This window comes from Dermochelys coriacea, chromosome 1, assembly GCF_009764565.3.
Source record: "Dermochelys coriacea isolate rDerCor1 chromosome 1, rDerCor1.pri.v4, whole genome shotgun sequence".
Lineage (NCBI taxonomy): Eukaryota > Metazoa > Chordata > Testudines > Dermochelyidae > Dermochelys > Dermochelys coriacea.
In genome coordinates, this window is record NC_050068.2 from 110,407,195 (window position 1) to 110,423,521 (window position 16,327).

The 16,327-nt window shown below is 41.7% G+C and overlaps 1 protein-coding gene across 1 annotated transcript in view; it reads left to right on the top strand.

Annotated features, from left to right (window-relative positions):
- The window catches only part of ATP11A (ATPase phospholipid transporting 11A), a 232,275-nt gene that overhangs the window by 96,936 nt on the left and 119,012 nt on the right, over positions 1-16,327 (top strand). The window contains 1 exon segment of the mRNA XM_043504486.1: positions 13,619-13,741. Within this exon segment, the coding sequence (XP_043360421.1) occupies positions 13,619-13,741 (123 nt within the window).

Sequence of the window (16,327 nt, forward strand, 5' to 3'; positions counted from 1 at the left end):
TTTAACCTAGAAAGGGTTATAGTAAAATAGTGATCCATAAACAAATTGAGCATAATCTCACTTTATCTTGGTGAAACATTCTGTTATGATTAAGTTAATTTCCTATAATGTTGGGAAGAGAGATTTTCAGATATTCTCAATTACGAAAGTTATTCTTGGAGATTTTAAAAATGTTTCACTGTTTGTTTCTAGCAATACGCTATAACGACAGAATGAAACATCTGATCCAATGATACTAACATTGTCCAAAGGAACATGCTCATTAAAGACATTGGAGTTCCTTAGTGCTTTGAGCTTTGTTTTGATGGCTGCCTCCTCTGTGCTTGATTAATTCGTAACTGATGATGGCAAAGTCTGCATGCTTTCTAAATACATTATTCCTATGGCTTGTTGTAGTCTGCTTGAGAATCTATTTTACAATTTGCTCCACTGTTTTTTTTACCAAGATGATAAATATAAACATAATTCTTCATTTTACTGATTGATTTTTGTAAGTAACCATTGATTTAAGAAATTTAAGGTATTTTGCATTTATAAATTAGGTAAAGATTTATACTTAAAGTAGGTGATCATACAAATGATTTGTGAAGTTTACATGGTCAAATTGAGCCATCCACATGCCTTTCATATGGCTCATGTGAACTTTGATAAAATAACTTTTTCTTAATCCCAATATATAATCTGGAAATCTTGCATGGAAAATTATTTTAACTTTATAGCTCTTGTAACGGAGTACTCTTGAATTTTTTCTGAAAAGAGGGAAAAAACCCTATAATAAACGAACTCTATCTTAAGTAATTCTATAGTTCAATTGTTTCTATTTATAATTCCACCACCACATAAACACTGTTAAACCAAACAAAGGAAACCTTGTGTGTTAATGAGCAAAGATGTAGTGGGGTTTACACAAAGCAGTATAATAACTATAAAACAATTGTTTTATTAATAATTGATGTATTGCAGATACCTAACAACTCTTCCTTACCTCCGCCTTTCCCCCTTAGGTAAAATGAGGTAAAACCGGTAGAGATTTCTTTTTCTAGAAATAAGTCTTTAAACATACACAACTGTCAGATATTTACCTGGAACTCTCATTGAGTTAAATAGCAATCAAGTGTAGTGTGTTGGGGATTTTTTTAGCCCTCTTATGGAAATGTGATGAAAGGTTGCCAGCTCACAAATTTCCCCTTATTCAAAATGGCCACCATCTCCCATTATTGTCAATGTGGCTGAAACCAGGAAGATGGCTGCCATTTTCCTACATTCTATCTGTGTGTAGAAGTGAGGCTGCCATTATTAAAAATTGGCTGCCAACTCCCACTATCTTCAGTGATATTGTAGCCATGTCCACAGGCATAATGTCTGCCACTCCATAGTCTGGGGGCTAGACAGGATACAGGAACTGTGAGGAGCAGGAGACACTGTGAAAGGTGGATGCGGAGAATGAGGGGTAGCAGGAGGCAGACTTAAGAGCTACAGGGGAATGAGGTGCAGGAAAGTGCGATGCAGGGTCCAGAGTACTGAGAAGCAGGGCATGAATGGGAATGGGGATGGGAAGGGAGGTTCAGAGCAACAGAAGGCAGGGATGGAGTAGGTGGAGGAGTGCTCCCCAGTTCCAGGCAGAGAAATTGCTGAGAGGGGGTCAGGGAAATACATCTGCTTGCAGAAGGCTAAAACAATCCCATATTGTTTTTACTGTGACATTTTGCATACATCAATCATTCATATAAGCGATCAGGTTTTTTAATATGTATATCTGTAACTCATCACCCCTAAAAACTAATGTAAGGGAGGGGTGTGTGTCTGTTTGTGAATCATGATTAAGGTTACAATTTAGTCACGGGTATTTTTAGTAAAAGTCATGGACTGGTCACGGGCAGTAAACAAAAATTCACGGCCCGTGACCTGTCCATGACTTTTACTAAAGATACTGGCGACTAAAATTTGGGGCCATAGGTGCTCGGGGGGGGGGGGAGTGTCCAGGGGCACCGGAGGTGCTGGGAAAGGTGGCCCGGGACCCCTGCTGATGCTGGGGGTGTGGGTTGGTGTGGCTGGCGGGGCTCCTTACCTGGCTCCATATCCCTGCAGCTTCTAGGTGGCAGAAGGGCACAAGAGCCAGCTGCTGCAGTTCCCATTGGCAGGGAACCGCATCACGGGGTGCAGAGCCCCCCGTGACCCCTCCGCTGCCTAGGAGCTGCAGGGCTATGCCAATGGGAGCCTGACACACCTCCCGCACCTCACAACCCTCTGCCTCTAGCTCTAAGCCCCTTCCCACACATCCAAACTGCTGCTGCTGGCCCAGGGGCTGCCGGAGCCAGCACCAGCCGCTGCAGAAGTCATGGAAAGTCATGGAATCCGTGACCTCCGTGACAGACTCGCAGCCTTAATCATGATACATTAATTAGATCGGTGGCTTTCAAACTATTTACCATTCAGTCCTTTTATCAACAAAAATTAAGTAGGAGGGGCAGAGACGTTAAGACAGTAATAAGGGAACTGTCAGTCATTTCCTATCTCAGGGTTGAGAATATGGTAAGTAGAGTCTCCATCTGAGCAGTTAGGGAGAGGAGTGCATTCTTGTGCATGTTAAAAGTTAACTTTTTCAACCTGAAATTATCCCACACACCTTGAGAAACATCAGTTTAAAAAATATGATTTGCTTTTTTTTTTTTTTTTTTTTTTAAAATCTCATGGTTTTTGTGGATTGACTCTTGACTTTTGATCTCTTGAGATTAGTAATACTGAGTACTGTTTGCAGATTTCTAGAAGGGTTTTTTAATCAATGTGCAATATGTGTAACGGGAGGCTGAGCTTTATAACAAGCCTTTATAAAATTTGTCTTGATACTGAATTTATGTAATAATTACCTATTTATTTGGATTCTTAGAACGCATCTATAAATATGCCTGAAGTGCATGTACAATAAAATAATTTGACAAAGATTTGTTACTGTTCATTCTGAGTTAAAGTCACATGCATAGATGGCCTGGACCTGATCCTAATCAAAGTATAATCCTCCTTAAGCATTTTACATGGGTATTTGTGTTGGCCCTCTGTACAGAGGTGAGGTTTCACCTTTTATTTCCACATAGAAATGCATCTATTTTTAGGAGGTTTCATACTTAGTAAGATATTTACTCATATCTATGGATAATATTAATTCGCTTGCAGTTGCTAGCAATTACTGGTTCACAGTTCTTAAAGGAAATGTAAAATTACCCCTTAAATCAAAGTATTCTATAGAATTTATACTCTATCTGCATTGTTATGATTTACAGATTATCTGCATTTAAAAGCATATTTAAAATGTATGATTGGATTCAGCAGGGCCCAATTCAAATGCGCACATCACCCCCACCTCTACCAGAGACAGTTGGATAGGGCCTGACTCTTTTTTTTAAAGGGGGTGGGCATTCCCAGCTGTGGAAGCGTGGATACTTGGCACCTATCAATAATGAAGCCCTTTTTGTATAAATCAAATGAGTAACCTAATAAATTGTGTGATTAGAATATTGAAAATCAGAATGCAAATCATTTTGTTTTTCCCTTTAATGAACTATGCCTTCTTACAATGTTAAAATAGCTATGTGCATTGAATAGTAAACTGAGAACAGAGGGAATTGCGGATGTACAGTAATGTACACAACTAGATGTGAGCAAAACATTTTACACTTGGAGGTTTTTCAAACTGTGGAGTATTCGTACTTAATACAGATTTGGATGATAATAGCTTGTCCGTTTCTGTTATCCTAATCTGCTGAAGTGACTGAACAGCTGTGTTCTTGTGCAATTTCAGCAACAGTGTTAATTGCGTTATCAAGGTCAAAAAATGGAGTAGTGTTTTTACTGAAGCACCATATCTGTTGCAAATGTTGCTTCTTAGAGTTCAAAGCATTTGTGTGAATGAAATTTGGTTTTAGCCTGAGCAGATAGGCTTACAGCTGATTCTGAGCATTCATTACTAGCAAGTATACAGTTTGTGTGTGCCATCTGTCTGACTCTTCTGATACAGTAATTTTTCCTGAATGAACGTTTAACAACAACAACAAAAGAAATTATTGCACATAGTTATGTTTCCAGTCTGGTCAATGGAGATTATTGCTGAAGTTGTAGCTGTAAATCTAAATGCAGTTATTTATTCTGTAATTTTGTTAGTTACATTACTTAGAGTAATAATCTAATCTTGAGTTTCTTCTAGTGCTGATCCCAATGTGTATTCCACATGTGGGTACACATGCATGCCATGCGCTGAAGTCTGGAGATTCTTTACAAGCAGTATACATTGGTCCATGTTTGCGCAGTTGCTCTCTTCATGCTCTACACTGAGCCGACAGCATGGGCTGACGTCTGTCTGTTTCCTTCTTACTGCCGCATGCCCCGAGTTGGAATCCTCTGCATCCAGATTTCTCCAGCTTCTTTCTTGTTAAGCCTGTAAATAGATATAGTAAATCGCTTTTTTATTAGCGTAGTTAGTTTTCTAGTATGGTTAGTATAGCTTGCTTTTCTCAGTCCTGGGGTTCAAGATTTACATCTCTTGCCCTCATTCTTTCTTGATGAATGATGACCACCAGCACTGCCCCTACTCTGGTTGAGATACAGATCTCTATATAGCGCAGCATCTGTTACTCATTTCCCATGCAAACATGTGGTGCTCATGACCTTCAGTACAGGAAAAACTCCTTATGGAGAAGGCTCTGAGGCCTCACTCTTATCTGGTTCATGAAGATCCCCCTGTACGTTGGCCCCAACTGACAAGTAGCACCCTTCTGAGCATGAGCTTGGAAGTGGTGCCTAGAGCTGCCTAGGCCAAAGTCTCCTCATCCAAGGCTTTGCATGAGTGCAAGGGATACTCTCCTGGTTATAAGGACCATAAATAATGTAGAACATTACCGAGTACATACTACTTATAATAAACTGTAGGTTACCAACACATTAACCTTTGTGAGCTTATACATGCTACTCGTTCTTACTCTGTGCAATCAATACCAAATGCATTGTTGTTAACAAAAATAAAAGTGATTACTCAACAATATACTGTGTCACTTCAGAGAAGAAACAACTTTTCCTCTCCTGGGCGGCAAGTCCAGCTCTACTCTTGCTGTCCTGTTCTTTGCTTCCTTTCAGCTTGAAGTGCTCCTTAGATTTTATTTGCCTATGGCTGTACCTCTTTTCACTGAGTTTATCCACGGGTTTATCTTCACCTTGTGGGCCTTCATTTGTCCATTAGGCACCTTTTGAACTGTATTCCTTCAATAGATGTTCAAACAGTCTATGAACAAAGAGAATGAATCATAGAATATCAGGGTTGGAAGGGACCTCGGGAGGTCATCTAGTCCAACCCCCTGCTAAAAGCAGAACCAATCCCCAATTTTTGCCCCGATCCCTAAATGGCCCCCTGGGGGATTGAACTCGAAACCCTGGGTTTAGCAGGCCAATGCTCAAACCACTGAGCTATACCTCCCCCACTAAAGTTCATATACTTTAGGTTCTTTGTGAGTGGGCTTCTCATTTACTGTTTTCAGGATCTGTTTTTATAGAACAAACTTTTTGATCAATTCCCTTTTTCACCACTTATATTTCCTGTCAGTTTTTCCCCTTGACTCTCTCTCCGGTACGTCTGTAGATTTTATTTCCCTCTACTTCCCTTTTCTAATATTCTGCTGACATACCCAGGTTTTTTATTTCTGCTTCTCCTGAACTGAAACCGTTCCTATTTTCCTTCTTTCCTCCTTCCCAGTTGCATATATTTATTCTCCTGTTCTTTTGTTTTATAACCTCACCTCCTACCCCAGCTCTGCTTCATCCACTAGCTCAGTATCTAAAAGAGTTGAGACATGCTATTTCATCTTGACCAAAGGATCTGAGTTCCTTTTCAACCATCCAGCAGCCAACTTGCCACTGTTGCAAGCAGCCATAGAGAGAGCAAGGTCACAATATCCTAAGATAGTGGTCTCCAACCATTTTATGCACAAGACCACTCTTTGAATTTAAGATCAGCCCAGGATCTACCCCACCCCTTCCCCAAGGCCCCGTCCCACTTACTCCATTTCCCCCATCTCCATCGCTCACTCTCCCCCACCCTCACTCATTTTCACTGGGCTGGGGCAGGGGGTTGGGGTGCGGGAGGGGATGCAGGCTCTGAGCTGGGGCTGAGAGGTTCGGAGTGTGGGAGGGGGCTCCGGGCTGAGCCTGGGGTAAGGGGTTGGGGTTCAGGAGGGGGTGGGGGTGCAAGCTCTGGGAGGGAGTTTGGGTGCAGGAGGGATCTCTGGGCTGGGGCAGGGGATTGGGGTGCGGGAAGGGGTGAGGGTTCTGGGAGGGAGTTTGGTGTGGGCTCAGGAGGGCTGGGGCAGGGTGTTGGAGCGTGGAAGGCGGTGCAGGGTCTGGGAGGGAGTTTGCGTGAAGGAGAGGGCTCTGGGCTGGGCAGGGGTGCAGGAGGGGGTGAGGTGCTGGCTTCAGCCAGGAGGCACTTACCACAGGTGGCTCCTGGTCAGCAGCGCCATGGGGCTAAGGTAGGCTGCCCTTGCTTCCCAGGGAATTTACACCAAGACCCTCAAGTGAAAACACTGCAGGCATGGGTATAGACCAAGGCCACCCCCTTCACAAACTTTCTACCGCCAGGGTCCACCAGAGCCTCTGTGCAAGCACCAGAGAGTAGAGAGGCCTTGATTTTCAGCTCCCTCTACTACCATGACCTCTGTCCATTCCCATCCAGCCACTGTGAGGGCTGCTTCTAAAGCACCCACTGTTATTGATGCTGACCATTTCTACTCCTCTCCATCGTCTTTGATGGTTCTCTCTTACTTTTTTTTTTTTTTTTTACGACAATTGGGACTCAGTCACAACAGACAATTGGGTTTGAGAAATCATTCACCGTGGTTACTCCATCAAATTTCTCTCCCTTCCTCCCAACAAATCCTTTTCCTGGTTCCTCTTCAGGGACCATTCTCTCATGAGGAGATTCTTCATAAGGAAGTGGATTCTCTTCTTCAATAACAGGCAATAGAATGATTCCCACCTCAGTATCAAGGGAGAGGATTCTAGTCCCCATACTACTTAGTCCTCCAAAAAGACAGAGGTTGGACACCCATTTTGGACTTTTGACAACTGAACATCTTTATTTGAAAGTCAAAATTCAGCATGATTACACGGGCATCGGTAATCCCCTCCCTACAGGAGGGAATGTGGTTTATGGCTCTTGACATAGACATCTATTTTCATGTAGATATTCATCTGTCCCACAAAAAGTTTTTTCAGTTCCTGATAGGTCAGGAATGTTACCAGCGCAGAGTCCTTCCCTTTGGACTAGCAACAGTGTCCAGGTATTCACAAAGGTTTTCTTTGCAGTGGCCACCCAAATGAGACAAGTTGCTTGTTTGAATTTAATAACAATTGGAGATTATCGAATAACAATAATAATCTTTGATTAAATAATTCCATCTGAGAGATCCGTTTTAGCCCATTCCCTTGCTACCATAGGTCTTGAGAGTGGCTCTGGCCCTGTCGAGCCAGCTCTTTCTCACAGCACCCAACAATTCCCAGAACTTTGGAGACTATCAATCCATCCTCCATCAGGATTTGTCCCTTCCCAGATCTGCTAATTTAAGAAGTTGGTAAAATCAGTCACACCAATCCAGACCCACTTCACCTCATGGCCTGGTGTCTGGATGGACATCAGACCTTCAGCACTCATGTTCTGAAGCTGTCCAAGCCATTCTTACACAAAGTAGGAAAGATTCAACTAGGAACTGCTACTTGAGGACGCTTCTCTACCTGAGTATGGTGCAATGGGTCTTCCTCAAACTCTGCAGATATCCTAGTCATTTTAGACTATCTCCTGTCGTTGAAGAACTTGGGTCTTTCTCTTAGCTCACTGTGGGTACTTCTTGCGGCATTCAGTGCCTTTCTTCTTCCAGTAGGGGGATGTTCCATTTTTTACTCACCCAGCAATGGTTAGATTAATGAAGGGCCTAGTCAGGATCTTTCTATCAGTGGTAAAGTCTGTACCTCAATGGGACCTCAAACTCTCCTGTCAGTGCTGACCAGACCACCATGTGAACCTTTGCCAACATTCTATGTCCCACTTTTCCATGATAGTTGCATTCTTAGTTGATGTAAGTTCAGTCAGAAGGGTGAGCTAGGTGGAGGCACTCCTGACTGACCTACCATATACCACTTTTCACAAGAAGAAGGTCTTCCTTCACCTTCATCTTAAATTCCTCCCTAACTTCTGAATTTCATGTCAACCAACCTGTCCATGCTTATCATGCTTCCATTGAAGAGAAAAGACTTCATTCCCTGGATGTCAGATATGCCCTGGCATCCTACCTGCAAAGGACTAAACCACTTAGAAAATCACCAAGGCTGTTTCTCACTATAGGAAAGAGCTTGCGAGGACAAGCAATATCTTTGCAGAGAATTTCTGAATGGATTTCTGGTTGCATCATCATGTGCTACCAATTAGCATGTATCCTTCCTCCGGATGGAATAAGGGCACACTCCACAAGGGCGCAAGCTGCTCCTACAGCATCTCTGCAGGAGGTACAGATACTGGATGTATTCAGAGCAGATACCTGAAGTTTCATTCACAAGTTTACAAAACATTATGTGTGTGTTCAGGCCTGCACTGAGGATGCAGTGGAGTTCTTCAAGCATCTTTACTGCCAGCATCCTTGCACACGCACCCCTTTCTCCCACCCCACCCCAGTCTGAGCACTGCTTGTCAGTTGCCCACATGTGGAATATACATAGGGACCAGCACTTGAAAAAGTGGAGGTTACTTACCTGTAACTGGAAGTTTTTTGAGATGTATGATCCCTGTCTGTATTCCACTACTTGCCCTCTGACCTCTTTTTTGCTTTGGATCCTATTGGATTCACTGTAAGGAGAGGCATTGACCCGCACTATCTCTTATGTCCTTGGTTTGGAGCACAAGATGAGCAACTGCTATGTGCAAGCCAATGGACACCGCTTGTTCTGAATCTCCAGACTCAAGTGCATGGTGTGCATGCATATACCCATGTGTGGAATACACATACAGACTGCACGTCTTGAACTTCTAATTACAGGTATGTAATCACCTTTTAGATTGTTACTTTTGGCTCTGTTCCAAACTGGTATTCTTTTTATTTGAGATTTCTGGAAATGTCATTGTTTGTTTCCATTGATTTTTCCAGTTTATAGCTCAAAACCATGTTCCTTAAAATTATCTAAGATTCTGAATCTTTCAAGATCAGTTACTTTTTCAAAATCTGCTGTTGCAAGCTAACAGAGTTGTCAGTACCTTAATTAAAGTTGCCTTTGGACTGGAAGAGCTAAAATTACATGTGAAGAAGAAGAAGCTGATTTGTTATACTGCTGGATTTTACCAAATTGCTTTTATTTCTCTCTGTTATTAATATGAAAATGTCTATGTAACTTAATTCTCAGAAAACCATTGTTTTTTAGCTCACAGACTGTTAACTTATCTCTCTTCACTCCCAGCCTTCACCACCTGTTGAATATTTATACCTTATCTGGTCAGTCTCTAAATGTATCTAGCTAAAAATTAGCAGAGTAGCATACAAGTGATTCAGAAGTTTTGTCACAGTTTGGAATTAAACCTAGAAAAAAATGCTTAGTGTATTTTGTGTGATTTCCTCAACTCTCAGATTTTATGAAGATCGTACTAGATCATCAGCCTTCTTTTATGTGAAGTACAGACAATTTAATGGATTTTTCACCAGTCTTTGGTTTCTGTATTGCTGACAGCGCTGAAGAGAGTGCAGAACATAAGTAATGCTGCTTCATTTGTGTGCCAATGAAACTAGGTTTCAGTACATTGAGCTTTGTACTAGTAATAGAAACACATAATGCTTTAGGTTTATTTATGGTTTCTTGGACATATCTGTATTGGGCTTAAGCAACAGAATATAAAACATTGAATACACTTCACTACACTGGCCACAGTGCAGAGTTCCTTTTTTCTATTATCCTGGTGTCACTCTGCAAATGATGTCTAATATCTAGTACCTGGACATCAAAAGAATTCCTTGTTCAAAGTGTTCTCTTTGTAGGACAATATTACTGTTAATTAAAAGATGGTGTTTTGATCTCTGCAAGTGGCACACATTAGAGCTTCACTGTGCCATTTTCCTCCATATACCTTTTCCTGATTAGTAGAGATTAGTGCCCTTATGGCATAACTGAATTGCAGTGTCATTGAATAATGCATGATGCTCCCTTTTTTATTACAGTATTACTTCACTGAACAATGCAGTTGCACATATTATGCAAAATATTCCATGTATATGTTGTGAAATGTCTTTTTGTTTGGAGTAGACCAGTGATGTACATTAATTCATCATTTCTACAAACAGATGGGAAAAATCAAATTAATTCTGCTGTGGCAAGTGGTTAAAACTGTATGTAAAAAGTTAATTGACTTGTTTTTAATCCATTCTCTATGGTGAATTCATTTTAAGAACAAAAATAAATCTGATGGACTGAGTAAATGAGCCTGTCTTAATTTATACCTCTATGTACAATTGTATTGTGCCTCTGTGTAGATGGACAAATGTTGGTCATAATACTTGACTGGCAGCCTGACAGAAAAATACTAGCTTTCAAGTCAACAAAGTACTGTGGGGGAACTTCAGCTCTTTAAAGGACTTTAAATAAATAATATTCAATATTATATGAGCTCCTCTTGGTAATCCAGTTAATGGGGGAGGGTTGTGCACTTGTAATTGGCTCATGGCAAAGACCAGTTTATATTGCAAAATGAAGGAATTGGTTACCTCACCTACTCATGTTCTCTCCAAATCCCTTTATGTGGACTCATAAACACAAGGAATATGTTTGTCAGTCTTGCTCAGTGTAGAAGGAAGAAGCTAAATAGTCAATTCTTGATGTTCAAGGATTTATGCATTGAATTCTCATTAGCTCAAATGGAAGCTTCTTACTTGCATCCCCTGTGTATCGTAAAAATTGTACTACAATACAAACAATTGTTCCTGTTTCTTAAAGTCCTCCTTAGTGTAAAAACAAATGCCAATGTACTGTATAACTTAATAGACTATTCAGGACTGTACTGTACTCTCTCTGTTTTCAGCAGTATTATTTGACACACACATCCATAAATCTTTCAAGTGTTTTGCACATCCTCAGGTACTGAAAAGGTGATATGTATGGCAATTTAGGTATAAAATATACATTTTTTTGAACCTAGCTATTAGTTTCTGTTGCCCCAGAAGGTCAGTATAATATGGAAATGTTTCCTGTACAATTTCCTTTTTCCTCAAAATTCTTTGACTTGCCACAAAATCCTGGGTACCTGGGTGGGGGAAGTGGTATGAACTATAGCTATTCTAGGGTAAGTTGAATATTTGGAATGGCAACAAGCTTTTTAAATTGTGGCAACTCGCATTAAAGACATGGGGAATTGACTTGTTGGAGAATTAGGCTTGTTGGAGATTAATTTTTCTTCCCTTTCCCTTATTCCACTTTTCAAAAGGGATGTGCTAAATGTTTTTTAGATCTACACATTTGGGGCTTGATTCTAAAAGATGCTGAGTACCTACAATATTCATTTGAAGTCAGTAGGAGTTGCAGGTACACAGTACTTCTCGGGATCATGGTCTTCCTCTGTCTTGAGGTAGTCTTCATTTCTACAGTCTTTGCATCTGTAAATGCATTGTCAAAGTACTTATTCTTTAAGGTGTACCTCTCGATGTACTGAGTAGGATAGAAATAGAAGAATAGGATGGCGAAAATGCCAAGAAACACTTTATCTTCTTATCCTTTTATCTTATTTAGTTTTGTATACCAAACTCACTATTTTGGCATCTGAGTGCCATCTCTTCATATTTCTGTATGATTTCAAGAATGAATACTGATGTAAGTTTTTTGTTGACTAAAAGAAAAGGAGTACTTGTGGCACCTTAGAGACTAACAAATTTATTTGAGCATAAGCTTTCGTGAGCTACAGCTTATGCTCAAATAAATTTGTTAGTCTTTAAGGTGCCATAAGTACTCCTTTCCTTTTTGTGAATACAGACTAACACGGCTGCTACTCTGAAACCTTTTTTTTGACTGTTTTCAGTACAGACATATTGAAACGCATAGATTAATTATATAAAGGTACAGTTAAAACGTAATGGTTCATAGATTTAATTTTCAAAGTCTTAAACTTTTCACACTTTTTCCCCAAGAGAAGCTTCAAATCTACACATCTGCAATTAGACATTTACTGATTTTTCTACACACAGCGACTTCAGGTTTTTCTTTTTCCTTTTTTCTTTTTTGTAATACTGCGTTGACAAACAGTTGAACTGAAAGTTTTTCTTCATATAAATGTAGTATTTAAGTCATTAACTTGCTGTAGTAATGAACCAGCGTGGGCAAGTCTAAGTGTTGGCAATCTAAGGGCAAGTCTCTTTTGCTTAAATGTGAGAATGAAATTCTGTTTTCAGAATTCTGGGGTTATTGTGGAGGAGGCAGAGGAAAGCTAATGTTCTAAGATGCTAAACACGAGCATGTGTAAAATACCAGCATTTCAGTATAAGGTAATATGTGTGTTTAAAACAATTGAAACGGTCTTTAAATAAATAATTAAATGTAAACTTAATCCTGTGGCATTTACAATACAGTGAACCTTCTGTTTAAAGATACCAAGTACTACACCCTGTGCAAATACCGAAGAGTTGGTGCACTAGGATAAGTTTTAGCTGTATGTGGAAACTACTTTTTTTTTTTCTTAAGTGGCAAGTACTTTCTATTCTAAACTCTCTGAACCAACCCCTCAAGTCATAATCCCAAGGGAAAGGGATCTGTGTCCTGAGATAGTAGTACTTAAAAATTGTGAATACATAAATGCTAATGTGAACCAATTATATAGAAGGTTTGTGATGTGGGTGCGTGGGGACTAAATGTGGGCCCCACTCATACTCCTCTTTTTTTCATGATCATAGGCTTTGAACCCAGATAGTATATTCAGAGATGAAAATCTAATGCATTGCCCTGGTGTACAGCATAGCCCCAATGTCTGGATTATGAAAAGTATTCTGGGGATTTCTGGATATGCTACTGTGGCTTGGTGCCTGTGGGATTCACCTTATTACTAGTATTTCAGACAACACAGGGTAGGTTCTGTGTAGAAAGTAAAGCACTTTTCTATTACATTTGCTTTAGTGTTGGGTAAAAATGGAGCTATAGCTGGCTATTCATCCAATCTAGATTGTTCTTGTCATATGAATGAAATGTTAATATTATCAGTAATTTTATCAGAGTAGTGAGATAAGCACTGGCCATGTGTAAACTTTATAAAACTCAATTTAATGGAAAAATTGTAAATCGTCTCTTCTTTTTCTTCAAAGGCGAGCATTTCAAGGATATTACTTTTATTGCGATAGGGGGAAAATCTTTCTGAAGAGAATTAAAGGCAGAGTTTTGATAGCTTGCTCCTATTTGTCATTTAGGGTTCTTGGGAAGACTATAGGCAGAAATTTAGGGACAGTACATTGAAGACTGTGTGAAAATGGCATCTGTGTTAAAAAATGACAGGACTAGCAGACTCAATCTGACTATTTTTAGACAGAAATACTGGGTGAAGTGAGGATAACTCTTTTTCTTCCTTTTGCAGTGTGCTGGAGAAGAGAATTGGGTGGACAATCGGACTATTTATGTTGGGCATCGTGAACCTCCTTCAGGCACCGAAGCATACATTCCACAGAGGTATCCAGATAACAGGATAGTCTCATCAAAGGTAGAAGTATTTCCTTTCATTCACTGTTAGAAAACGCATCACTTTCTGCTTTATTCTGTTCATTTTTTATTTCCACAAAAATCTTTTTTTGCTTCTTAATTCATCATCATCTTGACTGTGACAGCTTCTGGAAAAGGTAAAATGAAAAGTGCTGCAAGTTTCCTTCACCAAATTGCCTCTGGCTTGAAGGGGAATAAATGACTCATTCTGTGTTACTATCAGCGATGTACATTAAACCAGTAATATGACTCCACATGATTCATCAAAAATGTGGGCTTTTTTATTTTTAAAAAAAAGGCAAATATTAGTGTGGAGACAAGTTGGGAAAAATGGAGGAATAAATCTTCCTTCTCTTACTTTCTATTCCCCTGCTATATATCCAAGAATAGTGTTAGCTTTCTTAGCTACAGCATTGGACTGGGAGCTTGTGCTTAGTTGGTTATATGCTATGATCATGGGCAACGGATGAACCCCTGCTTTGGAGAGACTAGCCCGTTGGCCCCCCCTTCTGGCCACGGCCCCAATGCCTGCACACCAGAGCCCCTGAATTCCGCCCCCCCCAACAGGAGAAGCCCTGAGGGCACCCCCATGACTGCAGGCACCCGCCCCAGCCACACCAGGCTGAGCCACTGACCCCCCTGAGCTGCTCGATCCACTGCCCCCCCACCCAGGTACCAGGCTGGCCCCTCCACCCCTGAAGGCTGTCCCCTGGCCAAGCAACTGACCCCCAGTGCTGGGCTGAGCCGCTGGCCCCCCAAGTGCCAGGCTCGCCCGAACACCAGGCCAGTCGCCCCGAGCGCTGGAACCCCCCCAGGCCGAGCCTCTTTACTCCCCTGCCCACTGCTGACTCTCTGCATTCCTTCTCATTCCCCTGTCCCCAAGGAGGAGGGATGCTGTGAGCAGCAGGGCCCTCCAGAGCGGGGGTGGAGGTGAGGAGACATGGCAGGCAAGCAGGAGCAGCAGCAGGCAGTGGGAGCCTTGGGGAAAGAGTGGGGCCCAGGTGTCTGGTGGTGGGAGGGCAGCAGCGCCAGGGAAGGCTAAGCCTTCCCTGGCCTATTATACCCACCGCCTATGGCTATGATCCCCAGAAGTCCCTTTCAGAGTTGATGCATTCTAGGATATTATCCCCCATCCTGCATGGGCGGCGGGTGGGGTTGCCCTTCAGGGAAGCTAGCCCCCAGCTCCGCCTCTTCCGCCTGCACCCATTTTCCCCCCCACACACACACACCCGAAGGAGCTCCGGGCACCCCCTCCCCTTGGCCGGAGAAGCCTCGGGCCAGCCGGAGGCTCGAGTGCGCACCCACCCACACTTCGGCCGGAGGAGACCCGGGCCAGCTGAAGTCCTGAGGCGCCCCGCCCAAAGGAGCCCGAGGCCAGTCACGCCTCCCCAGACCCTAAGCCACCCTGGGGAAAAGTGTCTCGTCTGAAAAAGCGATTGCTATGCCCTATGCAGGTTCCGAGGCAGCTGAGGAGACAGTATTTGCTACTCAGCTTCCTGGATTCATCAGTAATTTCTCTGAAGTCTTGGGAGATTACTGATGAACCTGGGAAGCTAAATAGCACATACTGCCTCCCTCAGCTGCCCTGGAACCTGCATGGGGCATAATAAAGCAAAAACTTCCCCTCCAAACCCTGCACCTGTGGGTTCAGCAACAGAGGCATCACCAAGCAAGGCTGAGCGCCATCCTGCAAGTGTGATCTACATTAGATGATCCTAAATTAATGACCATGCATTTGGCAATATTAAAATGGTTATTGTTCAAATGAGCCCAGCTTACCAAGCAATCCAGATCATGCTATAAAACTGTTCTGTTCTTATCACTCTTTATCACTCCACCATTTTTTGTCATCTAATCAGTAATTTTTCTACCTCATTGATAAAAATATGCAAATTGTATTGGGCCAAGAAGAGATCTATGCAGGATCACCCTAGAAACCCGTCCCCCTGGGAATGAATGATCACTTATTTTGAAATGTAGTCACCAGTTTTAAATCCTCATAGTATGTTACTTTGTTAATTTGTAGAGTGCTGATTTTATTATCAAAGTAATATGCATGCAATACTAACTCAAATGCCTCACAAAAGTCTGAAAATGTCAATGCAGTTATCATAGTTAGCCAAATTTGTAATCTTATGATAAAATATGACTAAGGGAGTGGGATGGGGATAAAGGTGCAAAGGGAAGCGGGGCAGGAGCCAGGGGATGTGAGGGTAGATAGGAGCAAAGAATCAGGGAGGCAGGAACTGGAGAGTAGGCAGGTTGTAGAGAGGAGAGAGAGAGAGAGAGAGAGAGGCAGTACTTGGGGGAGAGGTGGGTTAGAAGCAAGGACAGGTTAGGTGGTCAGGGGCAGAAGGATCTTGTAACTAAAGACCATATCCTAATGCATATGGAAGGAGACCAAACTAAGGTTATATGGGCAGTTCCGGCATTTCTGAACATTAGAATGTCTGACTTCACAACTTTAACAACCTTATAATTCTTTGTAACATTTTTTGGGATGTAATAAATTACATGTACTCTACACTTACGTAGGGTACAATTAACATCTCTGGGGTGGAATGCTGAAATTGTAGTATACAGCAAC